We start from the raw sequence: 16,267 nt of genomic DNA on the forward strand, positions 1-16,267 counted from the left end.
TTGTTTCCTGTGTGTAACTGTTCAACTTTACTTCCACAGTGCTATCCAAGACCGAAACACATTGCCAAAAAAAGGATTAAGGTATGTTTTTATCTCTATTACAGTACTGGGGTTCTACTGCTACCACAACCTTTAGGTATTTTCAATAATGGACATACTTCTACATCCAGTTTTTGGTTGCCATCTTTGATGCAGGCTCTGGAGCTGAGCCTGCAAAATTACCAGCAGATGATGGCTGGACTGAGTCTGCATAATTCCTGGCAGATGATGGCTGACTTTGCCTACCTCTGAACTCCACCCTCTGCTGTTAACACATTAAATGCTGCTGTCAATCTCTGTCATCCGTATTTACAGTGCATAAATTGGAGGGAGAAGCGCGCCACTACAAGTGCCGAACGCTCCCTGTGACGTGATCACTGAGTGCTGATGGGCTTCCATGGTAGTACTCCAGTAAGGATTAGCCTGTCGCTGGCATTCATAGGAGACCGTTATTTTTACTATATACTGACATACTGTAGTACTGCTGTATATAGTGTAACTGATCAGATCATCACAGGTTCAAGTACCCTACAGGGACTAAAAAATAAAGTAAAAAATATTGAAAGAAATATAAAAATTTAAATTATCCTCTTTTCCCCATTAGAGATAAATAAAAAACATACTATATGTGGCATTGTTTCATCTGTAATAGTCTGATCTATGAAAATCCAAAATTATCCTTATTGGCAAAGCCCATAAAGAAAAAACAAAATACCAGTATTATAATTTTTCTTGTCACGGCAAGACCACGAAAAATGCAATTGAAAGCAAATGTATCTTAAAATGGTATTAATAAAAATGTCAGCTTGCCATACGAAATTACATTGCTAATTGAAGGTATTTACTATTATTATTATTACACATACTATACATATATTTCAGTATATATAACTATAGATGTACCATGATCAATAGCTCATACAATACAATATGATGCCCCCACAGCTCCTCCACATACAATATGATGCCCCCAGCCATCCCTCCATAGTATAATGCCTTCACAGCTTCTACACATAAAATATGATGTCCTCAGCAACCCCTCAATAGTACAATGCCCCCACAGCTCCTCCACATACAATATAATGCCCCCAGCCACCCCTCCATAGTATAATGCCCATATACATTTCCCCTGGATAAAGCAACACATGAAACTCGTGTTGGGGTACCACCACCACTTAAGGTAATGTGCATATATGTCCCCTTTGTGCCCTTTTCAAACTTGGTATCACCGACTTCCATACAGTTGACACATTGGCACCCTTAGCATCCAACTCTTTTACTTTCTATGTCAGTGTTACTCCTCTGCCAGTATACTAGAGCATATTTAGGGTTAATATCATCATGCATACTTTCTGAAAGGACTATATAAACTTGATTCCTTACTTGAATTCATTATATTTTTATGCTATACTCAATTTTGGGTCGACTATATATATTATTTGGAGGTTTTTCTGTAACCCCTTATATATATTTATTTCTTTTTTCAGGCCTTTTTATTGAGTCAGATACTTTCATCTTTTTTACTGTTTGCACATTACCATAACTGAGTGGCTTTATTTGCATATTTTGTCCCTACAGCATTATCTTTTAATTGTTTTAATATTTTGATTGAATAAAAATTTTGTATTTTAATGGCATATAGCTCCCACTGTTCTTTTTGATTTATATTTGGTTCTTTTGGGAGTCGCCATTTATCTAGGCAGTACTATTTAGATGTGTTCTCCACATACGATATGATGTCCTCAGCCATCCTTCAATAGTACGATGCCCCCACAGCTCCTCCACATACAGTGTGATCCCCCCAGCCACCCCTCCATAGTATAATGGCCCCACAGCTCCTCCACATACAATATGATGCCCCCATTCACCCTTCCATAGTATGATTCCCCCACAGCTCCTCCACATAAAATATGCCCCCAGCTACCCCTCCATAGCATAACGCCCTCACAGCTCCTCCACATACAATATGATGCCCCCAGCTACCCCTCCATAGCATAATGCCTTCACAGCTCCTCTACATGCAGTATGATGCCCCAGCCATCCCTCCATTGTATAATGCCCACACAGCTCCTTCTTACACAATATAATTCCCCCAACTACCCCTCCATAGTATGATGTCTCCACAGCTTCTCCACATACAATATGATGCCGCCAGCTACCCCTCCATAGCATAACGCCCTCACAGCTCCTCCACATACAATATGATGCCCCCAGCTACCCCTCCATAGCATAATGCCTTCACAGCTCCTCTACATGCAGTATGATGCCCCAGCCATCCCTCCATTGTATAATGCCCACACAGCTCCTTCTTACACAATATAATTCCCCCAACTACCCCTCCATAGTATGATGTCTCCACAGCTTCTCCACATACAATATGATGCCCCCATCCACCCTTACCTAGTATGATTCCCCACAGCTCCTCCACATACAATATGATGCCCCCAGAATTTTTATTGAAAAATTTCTGCTACTGCAAATTCAAATTCTTGCTTTTTTTTGTTTACTAGGAAAGCGAAGTGACAAGCTATTTTTATAGTTCTGGTCGTTGAAAATGCAGCAATGCCAAATATATGTTTTTTCAGTGATAAAGGACTAAAAAGTAAAAAAAAAAATGGAAATATACTTCATTTACCGGTACCTGTTTTTATTTTTTTCCTTTTTCTGCTAAACATTTTTTTAATTTTTCATGTGTAATACCTAAAACCTGGCCTCACACAGGAGCAGGAGGAGGGACTGTTTGTTCCCCTGCAGCACCCACCATCGTCCCCTTCTTAACACTGGCTGAAATGGGTGGGGGTGGGGTAATCTTTAAAGGGAACCTGTCACCACTTTTTTGGCCTACCAGCCAAAAATATCATTTAATTGAGTGTCAGCTATGCTTTCCACAACTAGTTGTGAAACCTCCTGATCCTCCATGTATTACCCATAAAAATCTTTTTTATTGCTCCTGCGCTGTATGGTAATCTGTCCGGTCCGATGGGCGTTGACTCTGTTTCGTCACTCATCCCTCCACGGCTTTCTGTACACATTCTTCGCTGTGAAGCTCGCAGATTGCGTACAGATATTACCCGTGCGCATTGAAATGTGACCTCACTCGTGCGCAGTATGCTTTGCCCAACTGAGGGTAAAGCCGAAAATTAGTAGTGTGCATGGCTGCAAAATACTTCCGGAACATAAGAAACAACTGCGTATGCCGGCGCATGCGCACTACTGATTTTTGGCTTTTCCCTCAGTTGGGCAAAGCATACTGCGCACGGACGAGGTCACATTTCTATGCGCAAATGCGAAATCTGTACACCATCTGCGAGCTTCACAGCGAAGGATGCGTGAAGCAAGCTGAGGAAGGATGGAGTGAAGGAACAGAGGCAACGCCCATCGGACTGGACCGAACAGATTAACATACAGCGCGGGACAAATAAAAAAGGTTTTTATGGTTGATTCATGGGGAATCAGGTGGTTTCAGAACTACCTGTGGAATGCATACCTGACACTAAATTAAATGATATTTTTAGCTAGTAGAACAAAAAAGTGGAGACAGGTTCCCTTTAACAGACTGTATCTCAGCCTGGATTTCAGCTACAGCAGCTGATATTCCCAACTTTACAATGAGAGCAGGATCACTGCTGTAGTCGCATCCCAGCTACAATTTCAACTCTCATGGGAATGCCAGAGCCGCCTCACACCTGCAGTTCTCATTGTTAGGGTGTATACTCACTTGCGAGAGACTCTCACGATTCTCGTTCGAGTCTCTCGCATGAAAACCCGGCACTGCCACCGGCACTCAGAACCGGAGCGTGCGACTGCATAGAAATACTTGTCTTTGGCTACTGAGTTGCCATCCTGAAAGGACGCATAAGATACATTCTTGGCAGGGAAAGGGTAAAATCCTCCACTATTTGTTACCCTCAGATCAGGCACAAAGGAGAATTACAACATTCCCTACCAGTCCTAAGGGAATGTTTGGTTTCTCCCTTGGGATGAGTCTGGTGAAGAGTCTGCACCAGCTTGGTGTAAAAACATTCTTAATCACGCATTATTATTTTGTATCCTATGTCTGCAATTCTCCTAGCTAAGGCTACTTTCACACATCAGGTTTTCGGCGTCAGGCGCGATCCGGCGTCGTGCCGGATCCGGCAAATGTTTCGTAAAACCGGATGTGACGGATCCGGTTTTCTGCCGGATCCGTCTTTTTCTTGACAGACAAAACCGGATCCGTCTCATCCGGTTCATCCGTTTTTCTATCCGTTTTTCGACGGGTTACGCCGGATCCGGTTTTTAAAATTGACCCTTGTGGCCTTCCGAACGGGATTGGCTACTGGAAAACTATATATAGCATGTTCCTACAGCCCTTCTTTGACAGGTTGTAGAGGAGAAAGTGCAGGTTGGAGAGAAGAGCAAGTTACTGGCGAAGATGGATGTTGTCATTGGAAATATTTTGAAGAATTTGGCGGATTTTACAGCGGAGGCGAATCGTTTGTGGGTGATTGTTCTGGAGAAGGAGAGAGCGAGACAGCAGCGCATCAGGCATCGTAGACGACGTTTGTGGATCCACCCCATCACAGCCAAGAGAATGACGCGTGGGGTCTATTCTACACTATGCATGGACCTTCGACGAAACCCGGATACATTTTTTGGATATGTTAGGATGAAAATGGAGAATTTTGATTACTTGGTGGAGCGCATTGCACACCTCATAAGAAAAGCGGACACCTATTGCCGCTTCTCTGTTTCACCCGCAGAGCGTCTGATGGTAACTTTAAGGTAAGCCACATTTATTGGATATGCTCGCATCAGAGCACACTTTCACTGCAATCTTGTTGGTGGTAGTTTGCATCTCCAAGTGTTATAGGTCAGTTTTGGTATGTAATGCTGTGATTTAAAACTAATTTATTGTTTTTTAATTCCCCACAGATTTCTTGCAACTGGAGAATCCCTTTCGTCACTGCATTTCCAGTACAGACTCGGGATTTCCACCATATCTGGAATTGTGAAGTACACATGCCGTGCACTGTGGGACTCCTTAGCTGAAGAGTTTTTACCAGAGCCCACAACAGAGAGGTGGATTGAAATTGCTGACAAGTTTCAACAGATATGTCAGTTTCCAAACTGCTTGGGCGCTGTGGACGGGAAACATATCCGCATTGTAAAGCCAGCTGGATCGGGATCGGAATATTTCAATTACAAGAAATATTTTTCAATTGTCCTCATGGCCATCGCTGACGCGGAATACAAATTTATTTCGGTTGATATTGGGGCCTATGGCCGCTCCAATGACTCTCAAGTTTTCAAACTGTCTGCCATGGGGCGTAAACTGTATGGAAACACCTTCCAGTTCCCACCACCTAGACCGCTGCCGCAAACATCTGGTCCACCTATGCCATTTGTCTGTGTAGGGGATGAAGCCTTCCAGCTGTCAGAACACCTTTTGAAACCGTACTCTAGCAGAGGATTGACAAGACCAAAACGCATTTTTAATTACCGCCTCACAAGAGCAAGAAGAATGGTTGAATGTACCTTTGGTATTCTGACAGCCAAATGGCGGGTCCTATTGACTGCGATCAACCTCAAGACAGAAACTGTGGACGAGGTGATCAAAGCGTGCGTGGTACTCCACAATTTTGTTATCTGCAAGGAACCCATTTCCATTGAGGACACCTCTGAAGAAACCACCTTGCAAGATTACCATGACATTACCACTAGAAGTTCTGTGACGGTTTCAGTAATGAGGGACAATTTTGCACTATACTTTATGTCACCTCAAGGCAGAGTACACTGGCAGGATGACAGAGTGTGAAAGATTTGTGCCCAACCAAACTTGTGTACCTTCTGTACCAACAGTATATACCTTTGCCAACCAAAGTTGGCTATCTTGTCATGGTCTCTATTTTTAGCTTTAGGCCACAGGTGTGTACCAGGTTGTGTTTTATGCAAAGTATTTCACCTTTTAACAAAAGTTGTGTACATTGTTAGGAAATCACCAACAATAAACACAACTTTTTCGGTGAAATACTTTGCTTCAAACACAACCAGGAACACAACTGTGGCAAAAAGCTAAAATTTACCCACAGTTATATACCTAGTTTTGAATACCATTTCACCTTTTAAATACCCTGTATTTAACCTTTTTCGCCGCAGAAAGAAATGACAGACAACCAGTGTAAAATAATTTAACTTTTATTGAAAAATGTTTTTTTTAGTAAACTTTTTTAAAATTTTAATAAACTTGTTTAATAAAACTTTGAAACTATAAAACTGAAACCATAAAACTGGTCATTTTTATTTAAATACACACGTTATAAATCTGTGTAGTGTGTGGTGGAAATACTGCTGTAGGGGCTGCGGGACACTTCGACACTGGGAGTGTGGAGAGAGGACTGGGATCGTGGTGGGGAAGGAACAGTTAGAGGTGAAGGTGTGGAAAAAACTACAGAATGGGTGGACATGTGGGAAGCAGAAGAGGTGGTGGAGTGGAGGGTTGGGCAGGGACTGTAGGAGCAGATGATGTTGATGGCAAGTTGTATGGGGAAGGAGTTTGGTACGGGGCAGGTTGCTGGAAGTGGGGAGATGTCTGGTACGGGGCAGGTTGCTGGAAGTGGGGAGATGTCTGGTACGGGGCAGGTTGCTGGAAGTGGGGAGATGTCTGGTACGGGGCAGGTTGCTGGAAGTGGGGAGATGTCTGGTACTGGTGAGGTTGCTGGTACTGGGGAGTTTGCAGGTACTGGGGAGGTTGCTGGTACTGGGGAGGTTGCTGGTACTGGGGAGGTTGCTGGTGCTGGGGAGGTTGCTGGTGCTGGGGAGGTTGCTGGTGCTGGGGAGGTTGCTGGTGCTGGGGAGGTGGATGGTGCTGGGGAGGTGGATGGTGCTGGGGAGGTGGATGGTGCTGGGGAGGTGGATGGTATGTAATAGGAGGGGGAGGATGGAAAGTGGCTGGAGGGGGTGTAGATGTAATAGGAGGGGGAGGATGGAAAGTGGCTGGAGGGGGTGCAGGTGGAGGAACTACTGTGGTGGGAGGAGGAGGTTGGGAGGTAACTTGCTGGAGAGCAGCGTGGCATGAATGCATTACATGCATCTGCTGGGCAGGAGAGAGCGTTTCCATGCGCTCCACAACAGACCTGAAAAAGGTGTGGTTTGGCGAAGTTCTTGCTTCTGAATGCATGGTTTGCAGAAGTGTCTTCACCTCCAGAATGCTGGAGTTGATCTGCTGATAGCCTGCGGAGATTTGCTCTGACAAGACTTTTAGACAGTTCTGGAAAGATGCATTCAGATGCAAGAACTCTGGCGCATAAGTCTTTTCCTGACCCCTCTGCCGCTGCCGCCCAGTACCCGCAGGTGTACTAGAGGTGGCAGGGGCAGAAGGGTGGGGTAAAGGGAAAGCGATCTCCTCACCAGCAGCTTCATGTAATGTAGGCGGCCACGATGCTCCTGTGCTGGTGGATGGGACAGATGGGTCGAATGTGTGGTAAGGCTGGGAAGGTGCAGATGTACCGGGGCGGTCGAAGTGTCCCTCGGTGCCGGTCTCCTCATGGATCGCCTCAGAAGAGTCCAGTCGTGCAGGCTCCCGAGTGCTGCTCACCGTGCTGTGGAATAAAGAGAAAAAAAAACAATTAAAATACTGACATGGTATGGCCCTGGCTGAAAAAAAAATTTACATCTAACATTTTTTTTCACATGTGGTGTGTAATATTTACCTTCTGGTGACCATTGTTTCCCGGAGGAACGACAGGGCTTCTGCGTACTTGTACTTGCTCCTGCGTCCTCCAGATCCACTCGGGGCCCGCATCTCTTTATTGAACTCCTTCTTGAAACGATCCCTCACAGACCGCCACCGATTCACAATTCTGTTCCCTGAAACGAGAAAGGAGTGGTTAGTATACAACATCAGTGTTTCCCAAACTCCAGTCCTCATGGTCCCCAGGGGTCATGTTTTCAGGATTTCCATAGTAAATAGAAATCCTGAACACATGATCCGTGGGGACCACGAGGACTGGAGTTCGGGAAACACTGGTTTACATCAAGCAACCGGTACTGTATATACTTACGCTCTGTAATCTGGGCCCGAACATCGAGGTCCTCCCAGCGGCCCACAAGGAGCGAACAGATTTCCTCCCAGAGTCGTCGGGTAACGATAAGGTCAGCGTGGCGGCGGTCAGCCATATTCCAGAGCAGCTCCCTTTCTCGGACGAGATCGATGAGGTGGTCCACATCGAGTCCTCCATCCTCACCGTCAGAGTCGGGAGCACGCTGTGAAGGCTGTTAAAGAAAAAGACAAAAATAACATAATTAGCCTCCACATAAGAAATGAAATAAAAAGTGCAAAAAAACAAAGCAAAAATATTTATACTTACACGCTGGTGACCGCCGCGTTGCTGTCGCCGACGACCCTGGGAGGCACTGCGAGGACCTCTTGGCCGAGCACCAGATTGGGAAGACTAGAGAAGAAAACAAAAAATGTTATGTCTTTGGATGTAGGCATTTGTTTGCTGTGTGTGGTCTGCAGAACATTGTTTTCTATGTGTTGTGTGTAGTGTGATGTTGTGTTTCTGCGTTTGATGCAAAAAACTTACCAATTGTGAGCCCACTCCAGGTGTCTGTCCACCCCTTCCTTCTTCTTCTGGGAGCTCCTCTTCATCTTGTGAATCCTGTTTTGAAATAAAAGGCAATGAATAGACATATATTACAGAGAAGATGGATTTTGGAAATAAAAACTTACCGTCAAACGCTGACGATGCGAGGGAGGGCTCCCAGACGATGATGTGCTGTCTTCCTGGTGGCCAGACTCCATGCCTGTGGGTGGTGTTCCAGCTGCTGCCATTGCTGCTGCTGCTGCATCTATTGGGCGGCTGTTGAATAAAGAGAAACAAAGGGCCAATGAATATCTTGATATTCAATAGCCCTAGTTTGGAGGAATGGGGGATTTGATAATTACCGTCTCTCATCTGCTGCTGGCCTCCCCTCCTCAGCATGTTCCATTTGCTGCTCCATTTGGGGTGGTGGTGGTGCTGATGGTGCTGCAGTGGTCTCCTGCCTTCTCCTACTTCGCTTGGTTGCTTTCTTGGGTGGCATGTTGGGTGTGGCTGTGGGTCCCACTGTCTTGCTTTTATATATGTCTTGTGGGCAGAGCTACTGAGCATGCTCAGACCAAAAAACCGGATCCGGCCGCCGGATCCGGCGCATTGCGGCGCTCATAGGCTTTCATTGTGTGAAAAAGCCGGACGCACCGGATCCGGTGTGTCCGGCTTTTTCGCCGGAGACAAAAAACGTTACAGTAGCCGTTTTTTCCAGACGCCGGATCGCGACACATTGCCGGATCCGGCGAAAACCGGATGAAACGCATGGCCATCCGGCGCGATCCGGCGCAAATGCAAGTCAATGGGGGGGGAAACCGGATCCGGCATTGCATTTCGCCGGATCCGGTTTCTGTCAAAAGCGCCGGATCGCGCCTGACGGCGAAAACCTGATGTGTGAAAGAGGCCTAAATTCTGTCCTCTGGCACTACTGTACTAAGGAATTATTGTTTAAGAAACTACTTTACACTCTGAGCTTACATTATTTTATTGTGATTTTAACTTATCAGGTACCAATCACATTCTCAGGATGAACCCAAGGAGAGGCGTCATTCACACACCATCGGGGGCATTCAAGATAATGATGACTTATCTCCTCTACCTCCACCTTTACCGCTTACTAATGTAGGGAAACCTCCTTTAGCATGTTTGGGTGAGTTTGTAACATTAAAGTAAACCTAGATATGATCATTTTCCACTTTTGCAATGTTGACATTTCCCATAGTAGTCATTTTGGGCAAAGGACCGCTGTAGCCATTGATTAACCTAACCTAAGCCAGCGTTCTGGCCCCCATGTAGTATTAGAAGAGAAGCTGCAGGAGATTGGAAGATGCTTATGATTTTCATGTTTTGCTTTGTTACAGGGTTGAAAATCCACTTTAATTTACTATCATATATTTGGAAAAATTTAAAAAAAATAATATATTTGATGCAGAACATGTGCTTTTTCTTTCCACAAATTTGGAAAGAAATTTGGGGTTGTCCAGCTAGAAAAACACATGTTCAAAATTAAAATAATAGTCTAGCTACTAATATACTTTAATTATGTAAGAGCCAGTGATTATACCACTGTCAACACCAGTTTTGGGACTTATATACTGTATGAAGAACATGGCACTCAAGTATATTGCAAAGAAGTAATTTTAATTGCCTTCTGCAGTGCAATATGTGACATTTCGGTCTATTATAGACCTTCTTCAGACAAACAGATTGCCCATAGAGTACAGCACTTGCAAAAGTATTCATCCCTTGCCATTTTTTATTTTTTTTTATCTCACAACCTGGAATTTCACTTTTTTAAGGGTTTGCATTAGTTCATGTAAATAACTTTCCTACAACTGTGAACATTTGGTTTTCTTTTTATTGTGAACCAAACAACAAATAGGACAAAATAACTGTATTTCAAACCATCCATCTTTCCCTCAACTCAGTCCATTTTCCCTGTCCCTTCTGGCGAAAACATCCCCACAGCATGATACTGCCACCACCATGTTTCACTGTGGGGATGGTGTTCTTGTGGCGATGATGACAGATATTCCAGTCTCTGCTTGGGAACTCTGAAGCTCATTCAGGGTTACCTTTGTTCTCTGTGCTGCCTCTCTGATTAACACCCTCCTTGCCTGAGCTGAGAGTTTTGCAGGGCCGCCCTCTCTTGGTAGGTTTGTTGTGGTACCATGTTTTTCCATTTGATGATAATGGATTTTATGGTGGTCAGGTGGATCATCAGAGATTGGGATTTTTTTATAACCCAACCCTGGCTCGTACTTGTTTTTCTCGTACAACTCCCTACCTTGTTGGAGATCTTCTTGGTCTTCTTGGTGTTGCTTGGTTAGTGACACCTCTTGCTTAATAGCGCTGCAGCCTCTGTGGCCTTCAGAAGAGGTGTGTATATACTGAAAGAACCTGTGACACTTAGGTTGCACACAGGCGGACTTCCTTTTACTAAGCATGTGACTTATGAAGGTAATTGCTTGCACCAGAATTTTTTAGGGGCTTCATTGTAAAATGGGTGACTACATATGCACATACCAATTTTTAGTTATCTGATCTCATAAATTTAATTTATGCCTATATTTTTCTCACTTCACCAACTTAGACTATTTAGTGCTGATGCATCACACACAAATTACATATTTTTGCAAGCCATTGTAGGTGACACAAAAAAATGCCGAGAACTTGTATGAAGTTCAGTACGAAATGATAGTGTATTCCCACTGTAGGTATGGTGACTGTGAAAGTCCCTTCTGGGTCTTGACCACTCCATTGGGTTTGACACAGCAGAGAAGAACTTCAAAGGAATTATCCAGAACTGAACTGTTGATGTCCTATTTGTAGAATAAGTCTTTAAATATGAGATTGGTTTGGTTCTCACATTCGGAACCCCCAATGATCGGCTGAAAACTGCTTTGGCAGCAGCTGGAGGGTCGGGACACAGCAGTCCCATTATATTAGTAGTTGCTGCCGAGTACTGCGCATTATCTCCCATTCACTGATAAGTACTCAATCACAAGTTCTCAATCACTTGATGTAATGATGTTGTGTGATGCCGAGTATTGCACTTTATCCACCATTCACTTGATCTTGTGAGAATGGAAATGAAATGTGGTACTTGGTAGTGGCCATTAAGCTATGTGCGGGGCTGCTGTGTTCTGCCACCCCGTACATTGCTGATTGGTGGAGATACCAGGTGGTGATCACTCACAACACTTATATTGCCCCATGCTAACAGTTAAGTCCTGGACAATCCATTACATTTAATGGCTAAACTGTCCACCATATCTTTTCTTGCATGAGCCATCATAGAGGAAGTGTGGCTTAGCTCTTGCAATGAGCCAAAAGGAAACTGTTTGCTGGGTCAACCCCGACGAAGAAGTGGAGCTGCTTAACCCGGAACTGGCGCTCACAATGGGACATCGGTGAACCTTGACAGTACATATAGTAGTAGTAGTTGTCAGTCATATCAAGCATCTGTAAAGATCATGTCATCTAGCTAAATGATGACTCCATGACAGCTTTGCTCGAACTTAAATTCCTAGTTAGGCTCTGGTCACATTGGCTTTTGTCTTTTTTCTCAGATGCCTGATAGATATAATGAATTATTTGGATGAATCCCTTATGAATATTTGAGATGTTTTTTTTTTTACATCAGTGGTTTTTAATAATCTGTCATATTTCTATCAGACATGTATTATTTTAGACTAGTTGGTTGACAGGATGCCAAGCTATTTAGGTCAGCATGTAATGAATGACTGCATGCAAGTGTGAACAGAGGCTTTAAAAGTAACCGTCGTTAATGCATCTGTCCCTTTGTTTCTGTGATCAATAGGTGTCTCATCAGTCTGAACCTCTCACTTGTCAATATGACATGTCAGATGTTATTGCAGTGATAGGCCCAGTTTGGGCCCTGCAGGCAGAATACGTATAATTTTCATTTCCTTACCCAACAGTGAGTCCCTCTTCTGCTCCTCGTATTGCTCGGTCAAGCAGTATTCCAGCTCAAGACTCTTCTTTTGAACTTTTCAGTTCTTCAAATTTAGGGAGTTCACTATCTCTTGCTGATCGACCTAAAGGGACAATGACTAGATCTGGCTCATTTAGAGACCCCGCTGATGATGGTAAGTGTGGTAAGGTTTATTTATTAGAATTTTGCTTATTGGGGCAAGTTTGCATTATTATCACTTTGGGTAATTTGGTATGGTCGTCATTTAGGGAATAAAAATATCTGTCAGATTTCCTTTAAGCTACATGCAGAAAAATGATTCACTGTATCTGGAAACCCTTAGTTCTTGGAGGGTTTGGGTATACCAAGAAGCTATCTGTGAATACAAATTTGCTGTATGAGGTAGTGATAAAGCTGGAATTAGGCCAATTTTCCCAGTGAGTTTACTATGTACACCAGACACTTACATCCAACTTTTCTGGCATCTGCCAGAATCCACCATTCGGCAGCAAATGGCAACCACTATTATTTATGTATATTTTTTTTTTATCATAGGTACCCATTAAATCTTATGTTTTTAACTTTTTCCATTATTAAAACACTAAATCCATCCAATTCCTTGTTAAAAATAATATATTTCCCTTGTTTACAGGGAACCTGTCACCAGGTTTGGCCGATATGAATTGCGGCCACCGCCTTTCAGGGCTTATCTACAGCATTCTGTAATGCTGTGTATAAGTCCCCGATCCGACCTGCAAGAGAAGTAAAATAATTTTTATTGTACTCACCTGCTGGGCAATCCGGTCCGGTGGGTGTCGCAGGTCCGGGTCTGGCGCCTCCCATCTTCTTGCGATGCCTCCCTGCTGTTGCTTCATCACTTTCCGGCATCGCGCTCCTGCGCAGGCGTACTTATCTGCCCTGTTGAGGGCAGAGCAAATTCCTGCAGTGTGCAGGCGCTGGGCTTCTCTGAACTTTCCCGGCACCTGCGCACTGCAGTACTTTGCTCTGTCCTCAACAGGGCAGATAAGTACGCCTGCGCAGGAGCGCAATGCTGGGAAGCCTATGAAGTAAGCAGGAGGGTGGCATTGCAAGAAGATGGGAGGCGTTGGAGAAAGACCTGCGACACCCATCGGACTGGACCGCTCAGCAGGAGAGTATAATAAAAGTTATTTTTCTTCTCTTGCAGGTTGAATCGGGGGATTATATACAGCGTTATAGAATGCTGTAGATAAGCCCTGAAAGGCAGTGGCCGTAACTCATATCGGCCAAGCCGGGTGACAGGTTCCCTTTAAGAAATGACCAAATCATGCAAATCCAGATTGCATGTACAAACACATGGGCATATTGTTTGGTTTTTTTTTACCTTTTAAATGCAAAAATGAACTTGTTTGTATTTTGTTCTGCTCCTATATCATTTTAATTTTCCTTTTAATAATATAGCAGAATATAAGAATATTTGGTTTCTTGAGGTTCACAACATTAGTATATAGGTGTCAAAAAAATTCTAGTTTTAATATTTTAGTTACGTACGAAGATACCAGATAGGTTAACCAAAACAGATATGTTGGCCAAATCCTAGTTAAAAGCACTTGGTTAGCATAGAGAGTAGCTAAAAAGAGTATAATGTCTTCCATTTTACAGCTAACCTATTGATTTGAACGGGCATCCCACGGATTAGTTGATTGCTAAGAGACCCATCAGTAGAACACTTTCCCGACTTTTTTAACAAGTTAGGTTTGTCCAAAGAGAACCTTTTTATCCCCCTAAGGATCTTTTTGGTTTTATAGAAGACTCATTGATTACTTAAAAAATTTAATTAAATGCATTCTACAAATCCCCAAACTCCGATGATTCTGCTGCTCTTTCCTGTTTTGCGCTACTTCACTTCATTGCAGAGATATTCACATTTGTTGCTTTTGGAGTGGTGTATGTGAAATTTATCCATGCTCACCAGGTTGGGGTTTCTTTAGTGTTCTCTGGGGGGAGGGGATGCTTTTACCCTCCCTCTCAGATTTTGCCAATCACAACTCGGCAGCGTTTGAGGTTGCCAGACTGTTAGATGTTAGATTACTTTCCGAGCTATGATTGACAGAGTTTTTGAAGCAGGAGTAATAGTTCATGTTCCCAGGGAATAAACTCCCAGCTGGACTGGAAGCAGAGATTTCACATACTGTGTTACATGAGCAACAAATGTGATTATCTCTCACGATGTGACTGGCCCTGCATGACCCGACCCGACGATCGGTCGGTCACAAAACCAACAAAGACAAACAAGGGGACACTGGGGAAACAATTACAGCGGTGGGCCCTGCAATAGGGAACGGGGAAATGGACACCTCCTGCACTCTCCTAAGGAAGTGCCCTGAACTCTGCTGACGCTCCCTATACAGGTTCTTTCAACCTGTCGCCGAACAGGATACCTGGGTCCCTCACTTGCCCTGCACCTATCCATTATTAGGGAACTGGCAAGTGCAGACACTGGTCCCACCGCTGTACTAAAAAAAACACCAAGGAGAATAACAGACAGGTAAAAACAAACAACACTTAGCCTGCTCTGCTGTAATGCACCAGACCGCAGAGTAAGGCACCCGAACACAGCTTCCAGCAAAATAACCACTGCTCCAGATAAGCTGCAAACACCACTGCTCAAGATAGCTCCTGTCTTCACAATGGTTGGTATCCAAAAGGAAGTGTATCACCAACAGTGAGCTGCAGCACCTGGTGACCTTTTAAAGGCAGGTTGGAGTGGTCAACCACCTGTTAACTAACTAAACATGTAGTAACACCAGCAGCCACGGGGGGAAAACCCACCAGCAGACTAACTAAACTTGTAGTAACACCAGCGGCCACCGGGGGAAAAACCCACCAGCAGACTAACTAAAGTTGTAGTAACACCAGCGACCACCGGGGGGAAAAACTGACATTAACCCCCGATGGCCAGAAAGGAAAAAAGTTTAAATGTGAGCAACCCAAACTGACACAGATCCAAAAATGGATTGTGACAGAATCTCTGCAATGGAGTGAAGCATTGCCAAATAGAAAAGTCTGGCTGAATCAAGAAAGCTCTGCGATTTTTAAAAGGTACATTCAAATGCTTTATATTCAGATTTTTTTGGGAGCAAAAACTGAAATTCTGCCATCATTTTTGATTGATTTATTTTTTATAGCATTCGTGATGTGGGTTAAATAATGTAAAAGTGTAATAATAATCTTTTATAATAATCTTTATTTTTTATATAGCGCTAACATATTCCGCAGCGCTTTACAGTTTTGCACACACATTATCATCACTGTCCCCAATGGGGCTCACAATCTAAATTCCCTATTAGTATGTCTTTAGAATGTGGGAGGAAACCGGAGTACCCGGAGGAAACCCACGCAAACACATACATAGAACATACAAACTCCTTGCAGATGTTGTCCTTGGTGGGATTCGAACCCAGGACCCCAGCGCTGCAAGGCTGCAGTGCTAACCACTGAGCCACCGTGCCGCCCTGGTATGCATGGCCTACTCATTCCCATCCTGGTATGCATGGCCCCTCATCCCCATCCAGGTATACATGCAGCGCTAACCACTGAGCCACCGTGCCGCCCATAGTTTTGGATGTTAAAGGCATGCTGATTTTACTTATTTTTAAGTCCCACTTAGAGGACTAGAACTTCCATAAGTCTGTGTTCAGTGTACTATGCCTGTCAGCTTGGCACTGACTGGCATCCTATC

At 43.9% G+C, this 16,267-nt stretch overlaps 1 protein-coding gene across 4 annotated transcripts in view; it reads left to right on the plus strand.

Annotated features, from left to right (window-relative positions):
- NAV1 (neuron navigator 1) overlaps positions 1-16,267 on the plus strand; it is a 241,865-nt gene that overhangs the window by 93,199 nt on the left and 132,399 nt on the right. For all 4 annotated transcript variants that reach the window (XM_073561056.1, XM_073561054.1, XM_073561055.1 and 1 more), the window contains 3 exons: positions 40-81; positions 9,617-9,759; positions 12,554-12,721. In XM_073561056.1, coding sequence (XP_073417157.1) covers positions 40-81; positions 9,617-9,759; positions 12,554-12,721 — 353 coding nt within the window. The remainder of the gene's footprint in view (positions 1-39; positions 82-9,616; positions 9,760-12,553; positions 12,722-16,267) is intronic.

This window comes from Dendrobates tinctorius, unplaced genomic scaffold (genome assembly GCF_039654945.1).
Source record: "Dendrobates tinctorius isolate UK_male_01 unplaced genomic scaffold, ASM3965494v1 ptg000312l, whole genome shotgun sequence".
Lineage (NCBI taxonomy): Eukaryota > Metazoa > Chordata > Amphibia > Anura > Dendrobatidae > Dendrobates > Dendrobates tinctorius.